This window comes from Silurus meridionalis, chromosome 15, assembly GCF_014805685.1.
Source record: "Silurus meridionalis isolate SWU-2019-XX chromosome 15, ASM1480568v1, whole genome shotgun sequence".
Classification (NCBI taxonomy): Eukaryota; Metazoa; Chordata; class Actinopteri; order Siluriformes; family Siluridae; genus Silurus; species Silurus meridionalis.
The window spans coordinates 17,296,788-17,314,320 of record NC_060898.1 but is presented as its reverse complement, the minus strand read 5'-3'; the positions used below and the strand labels follow the sequence as shown (position 1 = coordinate 17,314,320).

General features: G+C 38.4%; 1 protein-coding gene across 2 annotated transcripts in view; it reads right to left on the bottom strand.

The window, feature by feature from the left end:
- The window catches only part of caln2 (calneuron 2), a 32,034-nt gene extending 16,313 nt beyond the window's left edge, over nt 1-15,721 (bottom strand). The window contains exons 1-4 of one of the 2 annotated variants that reach the window (XM_046867114.1): nt 14,051-15,721; nt 7,408-7,529; nt 5,367-5,510; nt 1,907-2,019 (exon numbers count right to left, since the gene is read on the bottom strand). In XM_046867114.1, coding sequence (XP_046723070.1) covers nt 1,907-2,019; nt 5,367-5,510; nt 7,408-7,522 — 372 coding nt within the window. In that variant the 5' untranslated portion in view covers nt 7,523-7,529; nt 14,051-15,721. The remainder of the gene's footprint in view (nt 1-1,906; nt 2,020-5,366; nt 5,511-7,407; nt 7,530-14,050) is intronic. The other variant, XM_046867113.1, reaches the window with a different exon arrangement.
- Between the last annotated feature and the right edge of the window lie 1,812 nt (nt 15,722-17,533).

Genomic DNA, 17,533 nt, shown 5'->3' with positions numbered 1-17,533 from the left:
CTAATGAATGATGGTTAAATACATTTTAAAAATCCCCACACTATCCTGACATCCAAATCCAGATTCAAATTAAATCATTGAACTGTGCACCATTCAATTAATATGCATTCTGTAACACCTTCGGTATTCCCTCAGAGGAGCTCTTGGAAAGGAAACAGTGGCTATATGTCTTTCTAGAGGAGCTTTCCTTTGTAGTCATGCACTCTGTCTATAGTTTGAAGCCTGGATTTGAGGAATGAATCATTTTGGCTGGTCATCATTGACTTTGGATGCAGGGGACTGGCTGGGGGACCTAGGGGGGTTGGGGGTGTAGGGGGAGTTAAAGGAGCTATAATCCATGGAAACAGGCTTTTCTTCCCAAGTAGTCTATTCCACGTGCCCAGAATGTAAACATGTTTTCACATAAAAGGCATTAAACACAGTGCTGTATTCACAGATGAGTTATGCAGGAGTAGTGAGGAGTTATCAGTAAAACTGGACACATATGTTTTCAGACCTCAGATGTACCTGTGTAGTTTCACTCAAATTAGGGCTGCTGCTTTCATTTATTTTAGTAATTAAGTATTCTATTCGATTATTTCATCGATTATTCGGATAAGTACTTTTTCTTTAATTAATGAGCAATACTAAACAACACAGAGAAAAAATACTTTTTCTTAAAATAAACAAGTAATTTGCTTTTCTTTTTAAAAATTATTAACATTTTTATAGCTGAAATTGCTTACAAGAATATTTGTGAAAACTAAACCCATTAATGCATTTAATTGCCATATTACATCAAAATACAAATACAGAGCGTTCAAAGAGTCCCTCCGCAGTGGCTGCGTAGAGTAGGTTATGGTAAACTATTCGTTTAATGAAACTCATATTTATTTATGTATTATGTAATTATTGTATTTATTTATAAAATATCGCACAGTACCACAATGTGGTTTTCTTGTCTCTGTCTCAGTGTTTTCTTTATGTTTTGAAATGATTCCACACTTTTAAAACTTTCTGCCATTTTCTTTGGCCTGAATCTTCTTTGCGCCCCTCAATGTTTTCTCCCCATTCCTCTATTTTTCATTCTGCAGCATCTTCTGTGTTCCCTGTCCACAGCACAGAGTTTAGCAGGTGGTGAGTCAGTAATAGTGATCCGTGGGAAACACTGTGCTCCGTGTTTAGTTAAATGGACTAAACAAAGCAAGTTACTCAAAGAATCGTTACAGCCCTAATTCACATATTTTTGGCCATAAACAGAGGCATGTACTCAGTTGAGCACTTAAAGGCAACTGCTTTGTGTTTAAAGGCAGCGGTATTTACCGATTAACTCCATCATGGGCACTTCCTTAGCCAGATTATTTTAAGAACCCATATAGAACATCTCTGAGCAACCTCTGAATAAGGAATACTTTCTTTTAGGAAAAATCTATATCATCTACTAAACTTAAGTCAGTGAACATCTGAAAACAGGACACGACAATCTTATGCAAGTAAGATGCAGTTAGGACAAACAAAGACAGCTTTTTCAGTGGGTTCTACAGGCACAGGGGCCATTTCTCTGACTCTTCCACTGACAGGCACAGAGACCACACCTCCCTCTCTAAAACTAACAGACATGTAGACCACACCTTATCCACTGGAAATAACAGTGGTATTGGTCACACTAACAGACATAGATGCCATGCCTTCTTCACTAATACTGACTTGCCACTTGACAATTGTGTGATTTTGTTGCAGTGTTAGAGCTGTTGCAGTAATGTTTTCAAACTAAACCATTACTGCACATATTACTACATTATACTTAAAGAAAGTATAGCACAGTGATCACATCTGGTTCATTGGGACTGGCAGATACAGAAGCCACAAAAGTTCAAATAAAGCAAAAAAGACTAGTAAAAAGTAGAAAAAAGGTTATTTTCCACACCTGCCAGAAGATGCTGTCTATAGTGCTGCCGAGGAAGCCTTCTCTGCTGTCAGACGAGAGGAGCTTAGGTCCCAGTATCGTCACAAACTCGTCAAAATCCACCTGTCCGTCACCTGCAGCAAGAAAAACATTTCTGAATGCTGTGTCTTCTTTCCCACTAATGATGCAATCTGCATGCTGCAACATTCATAACGTAATATTAATCGCTAATGTTAGACAGTTATTTGCCCCTGCTTATACAGTGCATAACTAACTGCTGTAAAATACCACATAACCCAAAGGCAAGCTTCATTTTGCTATTAATACCAAGTATCCCACATGACCTCATTAAACCTGGTGGTTCCAGCCCAGGCAACTTTTAGTCTTCGGAGTCTTGTACTTTTGGAGGCTGGAAGAGTCTTTCAGGATGATTCCACCTTATAGAATAAATGGGTTTCTAAAATCCCAATCTGACAGCTATACTAGGTCTACAATCCTCACAATCCCAGTGTAACCTCCAGTGTTTTCTTTTGCCTTTGGAAGCTGCAGCAATATTTAAAGAAACAGTGGATATTTATAGTGCTTTTGTATATGTAGTGTTAAATTAAATCCTAGTATGTTTTTCTCCTTGGGGCAGCAATCACGGTTGAGTGCAAAACAAACATGTAAACCCAAAGGTGTTATTAGTTTGCTTTCAAGTAAACCTCAAAGATTTTTGAAAGAGGTAAGAACCTATTACACAATGATGTAAAGGTTGTAAGTTAGTCATTTTTGTATTTTTTTTTATGCAAAATGGGGGTTCCCTGGTGGTCTAGTAGTTAGGATGTGGCGCTCTCACCGCTGCGGCCCGGGTTCGATCCCCGGTCAGGGAACCAACCCCAGCCATTAGGGTTGCACAAGCCTTAGTGCCGGTCCCAAGCCCAGATAAATGGGGAGGGTTGCGTTAGGAAGGGCATCCAGCGTAAAAACATGTGCCAAATCAAACATGCGGATGGTCCGCTGTGACGACCCCTATCGGGAGAAGCCAAAAGAAAGTTTATAAGAGATGCAAAATGGAATGAGGTTGGGAAAACTAGAAATGAGAAATACTGGCTACTGTACATCTCACAAACTCAGAGCTGAAAGTCTGAGTTTGTTTGTTGGTTTGAAATTCAGGCTTGACAAAACATTCCAGGCTGCTAAAAAGTCAGTTCAGGTGTTGAAATAAAAATGAAAGTCTTAAGAATTCTGATAATTGAGGCAAATTATTCATATTTATATACACCAACGCCTTAAGTTAAAGGCCAAATTGTATGTGTAAGCTCATGAAGCACACATGCCCATGATATGGATGATTGAGAAATAATAATTATATAGATGTCACATGCAAATTAGGGGCAGAGATCAAAATATGTGTCAGATTTCTGCTAATTGAATGTTTGGATTTCACTAAGATTCCCAGAAGAGCAGAACTAAAACATGCCATGCATAAGTCGAAGGTGGTGAGTGACACACAAAAACCATTTAAGATACAGCATGGGCACAAACCAGAGTTGCATGTAAAGAAAGCCCTTTTACCAGCTCTCTGAACGTTTTTAGCATCATGTGGTAAATATCTAATATAAAATAATATTACTCAATATAAATAAACTGCATTAATATAAAGACATCATGTCAATATAGTTGTTGTACAAATGATGGTTTTATTTGATCATAAATAGGGATGTAAATAGGGTTCCACAAATTTAACAGCTTTCCTTTGATTGTAATCATTGAATCATGACGCGATTCTCAGGCTTAGCAAATAACAATGGATACAAAATTAACAAAATGAACATATCTTTTTTACCTTCAGCATGTTTAATGTGCTGTGCTCTAAGCAACTTGGACTGTGCATTTGTCCCCACTGTCCAATTCTGCTGTCAGGATTGATCACCTGTCTTTATGACTGATGAGACAAATCTATGCAGGTCCTCTATTCATGGCAACATTGATCTGCCCTTAAGATTGAGTCATAGCCTGTACACACTATAGACGTGTATTTTAAAAAATATATTATTCTGCTTGGATTTTGGAAAGTGACATTTAAACCTGGGGTGGTTCCGAAAACTGACCTGTAGCCCAAACGAAAACAGTGCTTTGATGGTGTACTTTAGATGAATCTGGACTACATAATGTGTGAAAGTGAGCCAAGTATTGAATAACATGAATAATTTACATTGTCACTTTACTTCCTGTTTCACTACAGTGGCAAAAGGCATGTTGTTATGTATACAGATGAGGAGTTATTTTTACATAAAAACAAACAACAAAAAAAACCCCACTCATTTGTATATCTTTAAATGAAAGGTTTTGACCATTGTGGAGTCATTGACCAGTAAAGAAACACTATTGTAACAAGAATATTTCGATTAAAATTACAATTAATAAGACAATAACAGTTAAATTGCATTTTACAAAGATCAATCCTGGGTGTGAAGTTCATTGCGTGGTATTGATTTGAAGTCCCACTATGTGTGAACAAATTTGCATTATATCTGCGGAGTACAATCAGCAGGTTACGGCGACATGCACTCACTGCCTGTCAGATCCTATTTGTCATTGCAGGACAGATCTCGCCAAAAGCAGAAGTGAGATCCAGAAAGGTAGAATCTATATTTATTTATACCACAGTGACAGTGAATTCTCCTTTCGTTTGGTCATTTAGTTTTGTTTTATTTTCTATAACAGCAGCTGACAATTGTTCCAGCAGCAAAGCAAATCCTCAGTTCATAATAATGCACTCGTTCTGATACGCCATTATATTGGACTTTTCTGGCAAATGTAACAATAAGCTAATATATATAAAGAAAACGGGTTGTTATTAAGACAAGTGCATAATAAATTATAAAGTGCTCTCTAACATTTTTGGAAGGAGTCTCCAGTGTCAACACTTTGTAACAGTCAGAGGTAAAGAGGTTTTAAAATCTCCTTTTCTAAAAATCTAAAGTCTCCAAGACAGAGGACCTTTTAGTTTTTCATGAAGATGACATGGTATATTTTTCCTCAATCATTTAACTGAAATAAATTGAAACTTTTAAGTAAAAAAATGCAAGGCTTATGAGAGGACACATCTATTTAAATATTTTATAATGTAATGTACAAACTTGTTTGGAGGACATTGCACAACATCAAATAAAAAATACAAACAGCTTACAGGTGGTAACAGTGACTGCTGTCCGTTACATTATTTTACATCGATTTCAACTTTATTTTTTAAAAATAAAAAAGATTCTGGAGACTTCCAAGTTACACTGCCTTTAATTGCATTGCAAAAATGAGAAGTATCGCTCCATAAGCAGCTCACTTATCACAAATAAGACTGGTCACAATATTAGTTCTTATAAAGGATACTGTGAGCTACAGAGGAACGATTACAGAGTGGGAGAGTTCAGAGAATCAAAGGCAGAGAGACAGACAGAGTCTGAAAAGGATCACAAGAGAGCACAAGGGAGAAACTCACCATCCATATCCAGACGTTGCATAATGATGGCTAGCTCCACCTCGCTGGGCATGTAGCCCAGAGAGCGCATGGCCACGCCCAGCTCCTGTTTTGAGATGAAGCCATTCCCATCCCTGTCCAGTACCTGGAACGCCTCCCGAATCTCTGCACAGGGACAAACATAAAGAACATTTTCTCCCAAACTAATCTCATTAGTGTAGGTATTGGACTCCATACACACAAACAAGTGACATAATCTGATTCGCTTGATCTGTTTGTTTGCTCTTTTACTCTAGGTTCAGTATTTAATATCACTGTAAACTTTTTTTAATTTGCTGTATATTTATCTCTTTTATTGTTGGCCAGTATTAGAATAAATTGTATTAGACGCAAACACACACACACATACACACACACAAAGGAGATAGTACTTAGCAAAATTGGGTATAATTTATTTATGCTATATAATTATTTGGCAGCTCAGTGAGATGGCTGCAAGGCTATCATATCCAAAATATGATACCATTCCACTGAGCATACCAATCTAGCTAATGTCACAGTTTCTTTTTATTTGTGAAGTTAAAACTGGTAGATTTGTTTTGTATTGTAGCTGATATAAGGTAAATCTTCCGTGTAAAATCGAACCGTTTGCAATTTTCATCAACTCATTTAGGATAACTCATTTTACTTTGTAACTTAGCTTACTGGATAGCTAAACTATAGCATGACTAAAAGCAGAACTGCGTTCATTAACTATTGCTTTCTATAGTATTGTTTTGTGTAATCATGTAGTAAAATTAGCTTGCTAATGTCTATTAAAATGTCTGACACTGTCAGGAAGTAAGCAAGCTTGATTATAAAAAAAGTTTTAGTTTTTATGAACTCGCTGTGGGACTCTATGCCATCTGACTTCCAGCGAATAATTACTAACTATGCTTTGTGGGCAGATACTCTACAGGGCAACACACACTAACAATTTGAGCACCATCAATCTTTCCACTACCTCTCCTCATTTTTTTTTAAAATGCCCATTAAAAAACATTGACATGATTGAAGTGGAGTGGCAATGCTGTGTGATTATAAAAGCCCTTTCTGCTCCCGGCAAACCCCACGGGAATCTCAGATACTAATTATTAACGTGGCCTACGAGGCGATCCCATCTTTCCTTTAACTCCTCCAGCTTTCTACGTGTCTCCCTAATCAGGTGATACAATCATGCCCTTCAAAACATAGATTTGCTTGACGTAGAGATTTCGTCTTAGGGTCCTGAAGACTGGATTTTGCTTGAAATGTGTGAGGATAATCTGAGGATCAGGTAAGGTGTGATATGTATATACTGTAGTGTCAAAGCTGGAGATAATATACGCAGTACACACACCAGGCTGCAGTGGCCTTGCACTTATCTTGCTGCTTTAAAAAGGGTTGTTCTAGGATAATAAACATTATTTGACTATCATTATCTCCTTGAAAATGGAAAGGTATATTTGTCGCTGCATTATTAATTTATTTACCCATTATCCATTTGGACCTAGCACTAGACAGACAGACAGACAGACAGAATAGTAGTCAGTGCTGGGAAAAACATCGCTGAGTAAAGTTAGTTAATGCAAATAAGATTCTAAGGATAAAATTAAACATTGAGAACATATTCGTTCTCATTGCATTGAAAGAAGTATTTGGCCAGAATGTAATCATGTAACACAACTGAATTCCAAAATCAAAGACATGCTCGGTGTTAACAAGAAAAGTAAGTGTATAGCTTTTAGCGTAGCTCAGCGGGTTGCATTCAGCAGGATAGCGTTTGGAGAAATCAAATCTCTCTCTCTCTGTGAGATATTTGATATAATAGTATCAAAGAGTATATGGCATTCAGAAAGATGAGGTGTTTGACTAGTTTTGCAGCTCAGCAAGATAAAATAAAACCATGGTAATTTTGTTAAAACTGATTATATACTGTATATACTGTAGAATATTCTACACTACTGTGTAGAATATTAAAGGCTAGAGTTGTCTATGCAGACAGACAGTACACACATACACACACATACACACACACACTCACCATCAAGCTCTTCGGTCGAGATATGGGATAACTGTTCCTCGCTGATCTCAGAGAGCGAGTGAGCCAGGAAGTTGTCTGTGTACAGCAGCCCTGCTCTCACATGGTGAAAAGGCATCTTCACCCTGAAACACACACACACACACACACACACACACACACACATACACATATCATTATGAAAGAGATGATGAAGAAATAAATGCCAACCTCACACACACCTACACACAAAGCAGTGACATACCACACAGAGTAACACAGCCATGGTGCAACACTTAAAACATTCCAAGCACAACACCACTACTAATAGAGGAAGAATTGGTTCTTGGAGCTTTATTTAAAACCCTAATCGTTTTTGTTGTTGAGATATTAATATTTGTTTTTTGGCTCCTGCCTGCAATCAAAAGATGGCACTTACTGCCTTCAAATGAACCACAACAACTCTCATGGATGCTGTAAATGTTTTATTCGATTCTCAGAAATGAAGGCTAGAGGAAGAGAAAGGGTGTTGAATGTGTGAATGTGTAAATGCATTGTCAGATTTTTCTCCCCCTTTGTACAAATCACATCTTTCAGTCCAGGCTTTTTTAAAAATACACCAGTAGAGGTATATGTGCAGCAGTTTCCCCAAGGTCCAGGAACTCAGAACAAAAGTAAAAGCTGCTTAGTCTCTTAATTAATCTTCTTAATCTCTATAACCAGAGGACATAGGTCTCTAGCTGGCCACAAACCAGTCAAATGATTAAGAGCACACCCTTGAGCCTAAAACATATACTCATTTTGATTTAGAACTGTTCAACAGTTTCAATACTTTTTCTGTGTATACATGCAATAAAACTTTATCCGGAAAGTTTCTTACCTATCGCTTGGGCAATTTATATTGAACATAGAAAATGTAATGTTATATTTTATATTGCATTTCAATATAAATTTTGCATATTTCAATATAAATATCAATATGAATATGGAATTTGAATATTCAGAATTGACATTTTTGTCTAAATCCTTCGATTATTTAGTTTAAAGTGTAACTATAACTATATAATAATGTAACTATATCCATATATATATTTATATATGTCCTTTTCACAAGATCTCTCTCCTTGAAATTTTTTAACAAGAATTCATTCATGCATGATCCTGTAGAGACTTCAGTCCAGTGCCTCACTCATACCAATCTTACACCACAGCACAAATCTATAGCTGTTCTTAATACAGCCATCTGCCTGGCTGGTAGTTGGACATCTCATAGAAGATTAAAGAGACTGCCAAGTTAATGCTTAAATCATGTGTGACAAAAGATATTGTTATCTCACACACGCACACACACACACACACACACACTGGCCAAAACTAAAAGACATAAATAATAAACACTTTCATGGTCACTTTCTAGTACTTTCATAATGACCACAGTGGGAAAGCTTTTCATTGAGCTGCTCTAAACTCCAGCCTCAAATGTCAATAGTTCTGACAGAGGGATTTTGAGATATTGGTAGTAGAGTGAGGGATAAACTTGAGGGATTCCTCCTTTGAATTCTTTCTGTCTTCTCTGAAAGAGCTTCTCTGACACTTATGTGCTAGCACCTGAGAGACATGCTAATGCTGTACTTGTATTCAGTTCCAGACTCTATTCTTTTAGTGCTTCACATATCAGGGTCTGTATTTAGATTTTAAACAGAAGTGAGAAGATTTATCAATGAAAAGAAAATGTTATGTGTAACATCAAGCAGTCTCATCGGTTATGGGCATATTAAACATTAGAAAAGCAATAAACTGTGATTTTGGTGACTTTGACCAGAACAAGGTTGTTGGAGTTGGATTTGAGCATTTCAGAAACTGCTGATTTCTGGTGTAGATTTCTGATTTCCTGGGAAAGGAACTGCTATGAGAGAGTTTAGTGGAAATAATTACTTTTTAATAGCATCTCAAAATGCACAACATTGACTTTTACTGTGAACGACAAAATCAGAACTTGTCAGCCAAGAAGACATACTGTAACTAATAAAAATGTATGTTTGCTAGCTAGAGAATGTTCAGATGAAACAGTTACAATAAATCAATGCATCATATTTTGTATACAAAATGCCCAGAAAAGAAATCGAGACATAACATCTTTATTTTATTACTGGTACCTCACAGTCAATATTCTAAAACAGACCTGAGCTTTAACACAGAGTTTCCAGAAATGGAAATGTAGACACAAACAGCCAGTTGTCAATGAAAAGGGTACTTTTACGGTATACCCACATTTGGACTCTCTTCACTCTTCACAACCCTACAGCTTGAATTTCACACGTAGTTGAATTTTACTACGCCAGACATGGATAGAGGACCAGATGGTTATTTTGTTCTACTTTGCATGACCCATTGATTTGGATGTTCCTATCTTGCATGGTGGAGAACAGAGTGTATACATCTCATTGATTCCATTAATCACATAATGTTCCATGCATAATAATGTCTAATTCATATTCACTGAGCTGTTTGCTGGGAACAGTTTAAGTTACCACCAAGGAAATAAGCAGTTGTTTACAGATGTAACTCTGTGTTGTAGAGTTTTTTCAAAAAAGGAAACTGTCCAAATCAAAATCTATTTACATGCATTTTTTTCCCAAAAAAATACAACCCTGATTGCTATTTGTAGGTATGTACAGAATTAGGCAAAAGTATTCACATATAAATAAAAACTGTGTGTTAAATATATTTCAAATAAATCACAACATATAGACAACATATAGAGCAGTAGACAGTAATTAAGTCAAATCAATATTTGGCATGACTACCCTTTGCCTTTAAAACTACATTAGTCTTGCCTTGTCCTGCAGTTTAACAAGGATATGTTTTTTTAAACAACTTGAAGAACCTGCCAGACAGAGAGTTTACCTGAAAAGTGGTCTATTACTTAATGTCTTCCTTTGTGTTATGACATACATGATTTATTTATCCACCCATCCATCCATCCATCCATCCATCCATCCATCCATTCATCCATCCATCCATCCATCCATCCATCCATCCATCCATCCATCCATCCATCCATCCATCCATCAATCCATCCATCCATCCTTATATTAAACTACACATTAAACCCGCAATCTTGAAAATACCATCACAATGCATCTACCATTGTAAGATCTATCTCAGGTGTTCATCTCAGATGCTGGAACTGTTAAAAATCTCATACAGACTGTACAATACAACCCCAGAAAACCCGCACTTCTCATCTTATACCACACACCTTTCCATCTGTTAAAGATTCTTACTGGAGAAAGGCACTGCTGATTTTCACAGCCTGAATCCATTACTATTTTTGTGCTTCAAGAACCATGACTGGCCCCCTGTCTAGGGTGATGCAAAGGTGCCATCTGAACTCAAGATGGAGCAGTCTGGATAATTTCATGGTATGATAATTTGACATGCCAATATTTGTAGCTTAAACCTCAAGTGCCTCTCAATGAACCGAAGCTAAAGAAACTTTCAACTATCAACAGAGATATTAGAAGTGAGCTGGTGCAGATTCGAAGCTTATATTTTTCTTTGAATGACTCTCTTTGGGTCTGCACATCTGCTCTTGGCTCTGCTCCAGGATTAGTAACAGAGCCATTGGTGGCATTTGGGTCACAGGCACCGCATCTACTGGCCACAGCTGCTGGCATGTCATTAAATGAGCTCTGAAAAGGCATACATGTGCTTCTCCTGATAATGATCCTCAAAAAAGAGGCTTGCTCCTCGACAAGGTTAATTGCAATCCTCATGCTGACAAGTACATTGGATTCCGATTTAGTCGATGCGAAAGCTGACAGTGACAAGCTTATAAAGCGGTTGGAGATGAATATTAAATAAGAAAGTTCATGAGGACAAAAGCGTACTCATGAAGAGAAATGATAATAATGAAAATGTAATGAAAACATTGACTTGAATCGTATGAAAGGAAAAAGAATGATAGAGAATGTGTGGAAGCTAGAGAGAGAGTGAGGAAGAAGGAAAGAGAGAGAGAAAGTGAGAGAGAGAGAAAGAAAGAAAGAGAAACAGAAAGATACTCTAAGATGCGGCATGATTTGTCCCAGATTTGCTGTAGGGTTGTCAGAAATGTCAGTGGCACTCCAGGGACACATGGACCACCCCTCAGCATTTGCATTTCTACTAATGTGTGTCTATAACCTTGGCATTCCTTAGTCAGCCTAACTTAAAATAATAATACAGCAATGCATATCAAACCCACCTACACTGTACTTGCACCTAAATATAGATCTTCATTTGCATTTAACTGGAATAGAGAAGCATTAAAAGGCCATTACGTAGGAAATCGAAAGCCTCAAACCTTACGGTCTTCCTCCGAGTGTGCCGTGGCAGCCATCAAGGGCATATAGGTTTTAAAAACCAAGCATTTGGATCACTGTTATTACTCAATCCAATGGTCAGGCTGAATTTGCAATGACCCGTGACATGAGAGCACTATTTAGGACCACTGGGAGTAGGTACAAATTAAGAGATTTTTTTCAACTCATGGTCTTCTGACAACAGAATAAATGCCTTTCTGTTGCACCTCATGACTTCCTCTGCAACATTTAAGTCCGAAAAATCATTTAAATTATCTATTCATTAGTTGCATTTACATTTAAGTAAAGAAAACAACAAACTTTGGAAATAAACTTCCAGAATGCCCGTGCCTATAAGTCTTGGCTGTGCTGAGTTACGGCACTCGAAACAGCTGGACAGATTGAAGGAGATGAAGCACGTGTTAATTCCCACACTATCAGTTTGGTAGGTATTTTAAAATTGTAGGGACATTTGTTTTACTTTTATTGTTGTAGTTTGTTTATAATTATTTAGGAAGCTTCATTACCTACTGTATGTTGATCAGGATTATAGCATCTGTTCTGATCAGGATATCTGGAGTCTGTTCTTGGAACACAACACATGTGATGGGAATAAAGTTTGGATGAGATGCCAACATTTGCACACCAATTCACTAAAATGGGCAACAGGGTACTACTGTTTATGAGAAGTGGGAGAAAATGGAGAGGATCAGAGGAAACCGACACAGACATTGGAAAACTACACACAGCCATAAACTTGAGCTCAGGATCGAACCAGGCACCCTTGAGGCATGATTTGGCAATGCTACAATGATCACCAATTCTAGTTCTCATTTCTCGTTTCACTCACCGTATTTATCTCTGAAGCCCATTTAATTTTCTGTCTTGTAATGTGTTTTTATTTCTAGGGAGCACTTTGAGCTGCTTTTTATGTATGGAAAGTGCAATATAAACAAAGTGTAGACAGTGGCAACCCTGCCAAAGACTAAAGGTTGCACTTATGTCTGGCAAACTATTGCTGCAGGGGCTGTTGTTATGCTGAGTGTCTCTATAATTTACATGAGGGATGGGAATGTCTGGAATAAAAAGTCCAATTTGTGCATGACAAATGTTTATATCAAGGAAACAACTTTTTTAATATGCACTTAATCGGCAGGTCAATAAAGATGAATTAATAATAGACAAATCCATATGGCAGGGCGAGAGTGTAAGAGGGCTTTCGTGTAGATTGTAATATCAGCACAGGGTTTATGGTGTAATGGATTGTAACGCTAAAATGCAACATTAAAAACGCTATACAGAAATCTGTTCAGAAACTAGACACTGTTCTGAAATCATTTCTACCTTTAGAGCATGTACCCTGTTTTAAATCAATGCAGAAGAGCTTGCTTTAGAAAGGATTTATTGTCTCACTACAGATGATTACCCACAGTAATATCTCCTCCTAAATCAAATACTCAGGTTAACTGTCAAGACTATGAACACTCTTTTCATTTTATATACAGCAATATATATAAGACTCATGTGGTACATCATGCACAAGTCAGCAGACATGAGCATGCATCACAGCCCGATTACAGCAGAACATACCTGATTAATAACAATGTGTGAGCCTTTTATTATCAGGTTGATCTCTCATTCATTTTTCATCCACTAAACATTCTATATAAACACCATAACCTAGTTAAAACACGTAAACAATATTGACTGACAAACACCTACAAAATAGTCTACGAAGCATGTCTTTAGACAGGGGGAGGGAACCATAGTGCCCTGAGAATCCCCTCAGAACAGAAAACAGAGACATTATGTGAACACAGATGGGACAGCGATGGGATTCGAACCCTCAACCCAAGAAGTGAGAGGTACACTTGATGACCGCTATGTATTTGCAAAGGATGACTGTTTGATACATACATGAGTACAACTGACACATTACAAAATACACATCCCAAGCCTTTATAACATACGTGATCATTAAAAATTATTTTAGGAGAAAAATGAAAATGGTAGCAAGTGTTCCTGGAAACACACACACACACACACACACACACACACACACACACACACACCGAAAGCAGATTTTGTGCAAAATTCCAGTGCAAGAGATGTGTTTTTAAATTTGGGTTTAATTTCAGTGGATTTTGGGTGAACACTTGGTACTCCAGCCAACCTTTTACTTTTTAGTAAAATGAGAAATAAAAATGCTAGGGTTTGGAAAAAACATTTCATAAATGCACCTTAACTATAATTGCATTCTGTTGCCACAGCTATACTTCACTCAATTCTGAAACGGCTGAAGAAAGGTGCTTACTGCTACACACCGGGTTTAGGGTTAAACTCTTTCCCAGAGCACATGCGCTCACGGGCCACCTGCAGTCCAACACTCCCCGCGCTGAGGACTCCTGATCCTCCTGATCCTCCTGCGCTCCTTCTCTCACTTCACTGGAACTGGACGCCGGGACCACAAGCTACCGACTGTACGCGCCTCGACACCTTTCCGGACACCACACATGGACACCAGTTTACTTTTACCAGTTTATGCACTTGAAAGATTCCTGCACCCGACGCGCGCCCGCGTGAGCTGGACACCCTGTCGCGCATAATAGTGCACCATCAGTTAGGAGGATGCGTAATTTGGGATACAGCCCTGACCTACAACACAGCCTGCTCGTTTCCAAAGCGCGGGTCAAAACTAACCGGGCGCACTCCAAACCCTAAACGGAAAATTAACCAACTTCTGGTGTCAGATGTTTTTTCAAGGATATAGACCTACTACAGGTGCCAATATCCTCCAAATAAATTGTAATATCGTTAATACGACTGCAAAGGATGATTCAGTCCATACACTGAGGACTTCATACAGAGATACTACGGTTTCCATGACGCACAGCAGCACAGTAAGTGTAATATAAAACTGACCCCAAAAATAGACTAAATGTCTGGCTTACTAGGTTTGATCAATGAAGAGCAGGAGGGAGCATGTCCACCTTCTCACCGCCATACAGCACTATGTGGGACAGTGTGGGAGAAACGCCTCGCCCATGGCACATCAATGGCATTTCCAATCTCACAAATGGCCAAACGCACAAAGATTTACAACAGGTGCAGGAACATTATGAAGCGACCGTAAGAGCGACCTGGATGCCAGTGGGAACTACATCTCCTACCTCTGTGCAGGCTGAGTCCTGTTGCGGATGGAGTTCTCAGTCCGTTCGGGATGCCCAGGATGCGGGGGAAATATCCGCTAGCCGTCGTCTCATATCACCATAGAAAAGTCAGAAGGAGGATGAGAAGACATTGGTGGAATCCATGAAGGTTTCATTGATCCCGCTGAGCGCTGGTGTGTGCACACTGCACAGCTGGGGGTTCAGGAATAGGGAATGATGCTCCGTCAGTCTCCATGGCATCCAGACGTAAAGAGGTGCTGCTGTGTGAGGAAGCGCTCACTCTTTGACCACCTTTAACACCAACGATTTCCAGCAGGTGTGCTGTCCTCCTGCCAACACCTTCCCTGAACCTTCTCAGTAACCTGTAGATATGAAGCCCGTGTGGTTTTACACGTGAATGACGCCGAACGCCAACAAAACGCGTATCACGTCGCTTGGCGTGTGTAGTTTGCGTGTGTGTGAATATATATGTAGGTGTATGCGCTCGCGAGCATGTGTGTGCGCGCGCGCGTGTATGTGTGTGTGTGTGCGTGCGCGCGTGCGCGCGCCTTTATCCATCTCCGCAGTATCTCCCTTTTCCTCCCTTTTTTTCTTCCAAACTGGTGAACTGTGGAGCAGTACGAATTATATCCTCCAGTTGAATGTTTGCAGGTTTGTGGGAGGCCAAAAGTCACTGATCTAGACCTTCATTTTTTATGAAATAATGTTTTTTTTCCATACTGTAATTTGCTTCAACAGGTATAGAAGTCTGGGTCAAGTCAAGGTCACCATCCTCCAAATGAAATAAAAGACAACACATAGACCAGGATATTGAGAAAATCAGAGAGAGAGAGAGAGAAGAGAGAGAGAGAGAGAGAGTGTGGTGTGTGTGTGTGTGTAAAAGAGAGAGAGAGAGAGAGAGAGAGAGAGAGAGAGAGAGAGAGAAAGAGTGTGTGTGTGTGTGTGTGTGTGTGTGTGTGTGTGTGTGTGTGTGGGCGAGAGAAAGAGAGAAAGAGAGAGAGAGAGAGAGAGAGAGAGAGAGAGAAAGAGAGAAAGAGAGAGGAGCCAGTAATAATGCTAACAATTCCATTTCTTTTTATATCCAATAAAATAAAGTGTTTATTTTTTACCAGGCCTCCGTCTTCCATTGCTCAATCATTCCATTTTGATGCTCTCAGATGCCCATTGTAGGTTCTTTTGGCTGCGGACAGGAGTCAGCATGGGCACCTTGAATGATCTGCTGCTATACACAGCACCATAACCAGCAGGCTATAATTTGTTGTGTGCTCTGACACCTTGCTATCATAACAAGCATTGTTTTTTTAAACAGTTTGTGCCACAGTAGTTCTTCTTTGGGGGACCCAGATCATATGCGAGTCAATAAGCCTTGCATGTCTATGACCCTGTTGCTGGGTCACTGGTTGTTTTCCATTTCCATTTTAACTAATACAGTCTCAGCTGTATTTATATATGTATATATGCAGCTGCAGATATAGAAAAAAATTAAATGTCCTTTTGGGTCAGCTACTCTTGGGTTGGTTGAACAAGTCATCACTCCTCATTGAATATTGGAATAAAATCTTTGCCGCATAGTAGTATATTTTCTGCACCCATGTTATCGGCATTGCACTGTTTCCATAATGAATTTGACAAATGGACTTAAGCTACGCAAAATGTAAATTTTAAATTACAGAAGTCCAGACTTCTCTGTCCTCATGGTGAGTTGTGAAAATGCAACTTTCAGCAATTTACATGAAAAAAAGCCTGTGCATAAATGGCCATTTTTACATGGTACACCAGTGGTCCAATTATTTACCTTACAAATATTTTAAAGGTACACTATATTCACATTTCCAGGTAAAAGATACATATAAATGTTCAACCAGATGTACCCTTTGATAGTACCACGCCACATAAAAAAAAACTACTTTGGTAGATTTATTACTAATTATATATAAAAAGTCAAATCTAGACCCCCTAAAGGGTCATTTGGTTTATTCTTCAGTAGAAGCCCCTAATGGGTTTCTGTGGAACACAACTCCTTTGTGGGTTTCCTGTCCAAAAAGCTAAGGATCATATTCAAGGAACAGTTGAGGAAAAAATGTGGGTGAAATATAAAGTCAATGAGGGTTACCCTGTTCAGTCTTATGAATAAAACATCTATTAATTATAAAGCATCATATTTTATATAAGGTTATCAAAGAATTCATTATTGTGATAATTTGTTCTTAGACATTTGAAGTAAAAAAGGGCAAATGTTAAGTGTATTCATAAAGATAATGACAAATGGTACAAAAAAACAGTGATTCAGTCAGCAATTTATTTAGGTCAAGAGCCCATACTAGGAACATTGTGGACAAGGCTAAAATACAACCTGAATGACACACCAACCCATTGATAGAAAATATGCAGACACATTCCCACACTTATTTACACCAGGGCCAATTCTATTACCATTGAATGCAGAAATAAACAACAAAAAAATGCTGAGAACATTAAAAACTCCCAGTCAATTGTCAGAGCTCTGGAGATTAAATCAGGGATACTGAATTAAAACTAGAACATTCTCTCCGTTACTTACCATGCACAGTTTCAGTGATTTTCCCACGTGAACAAACCTTGCTTTGTAAATAGAATTTATTGTGTTCAAGTAGGTAC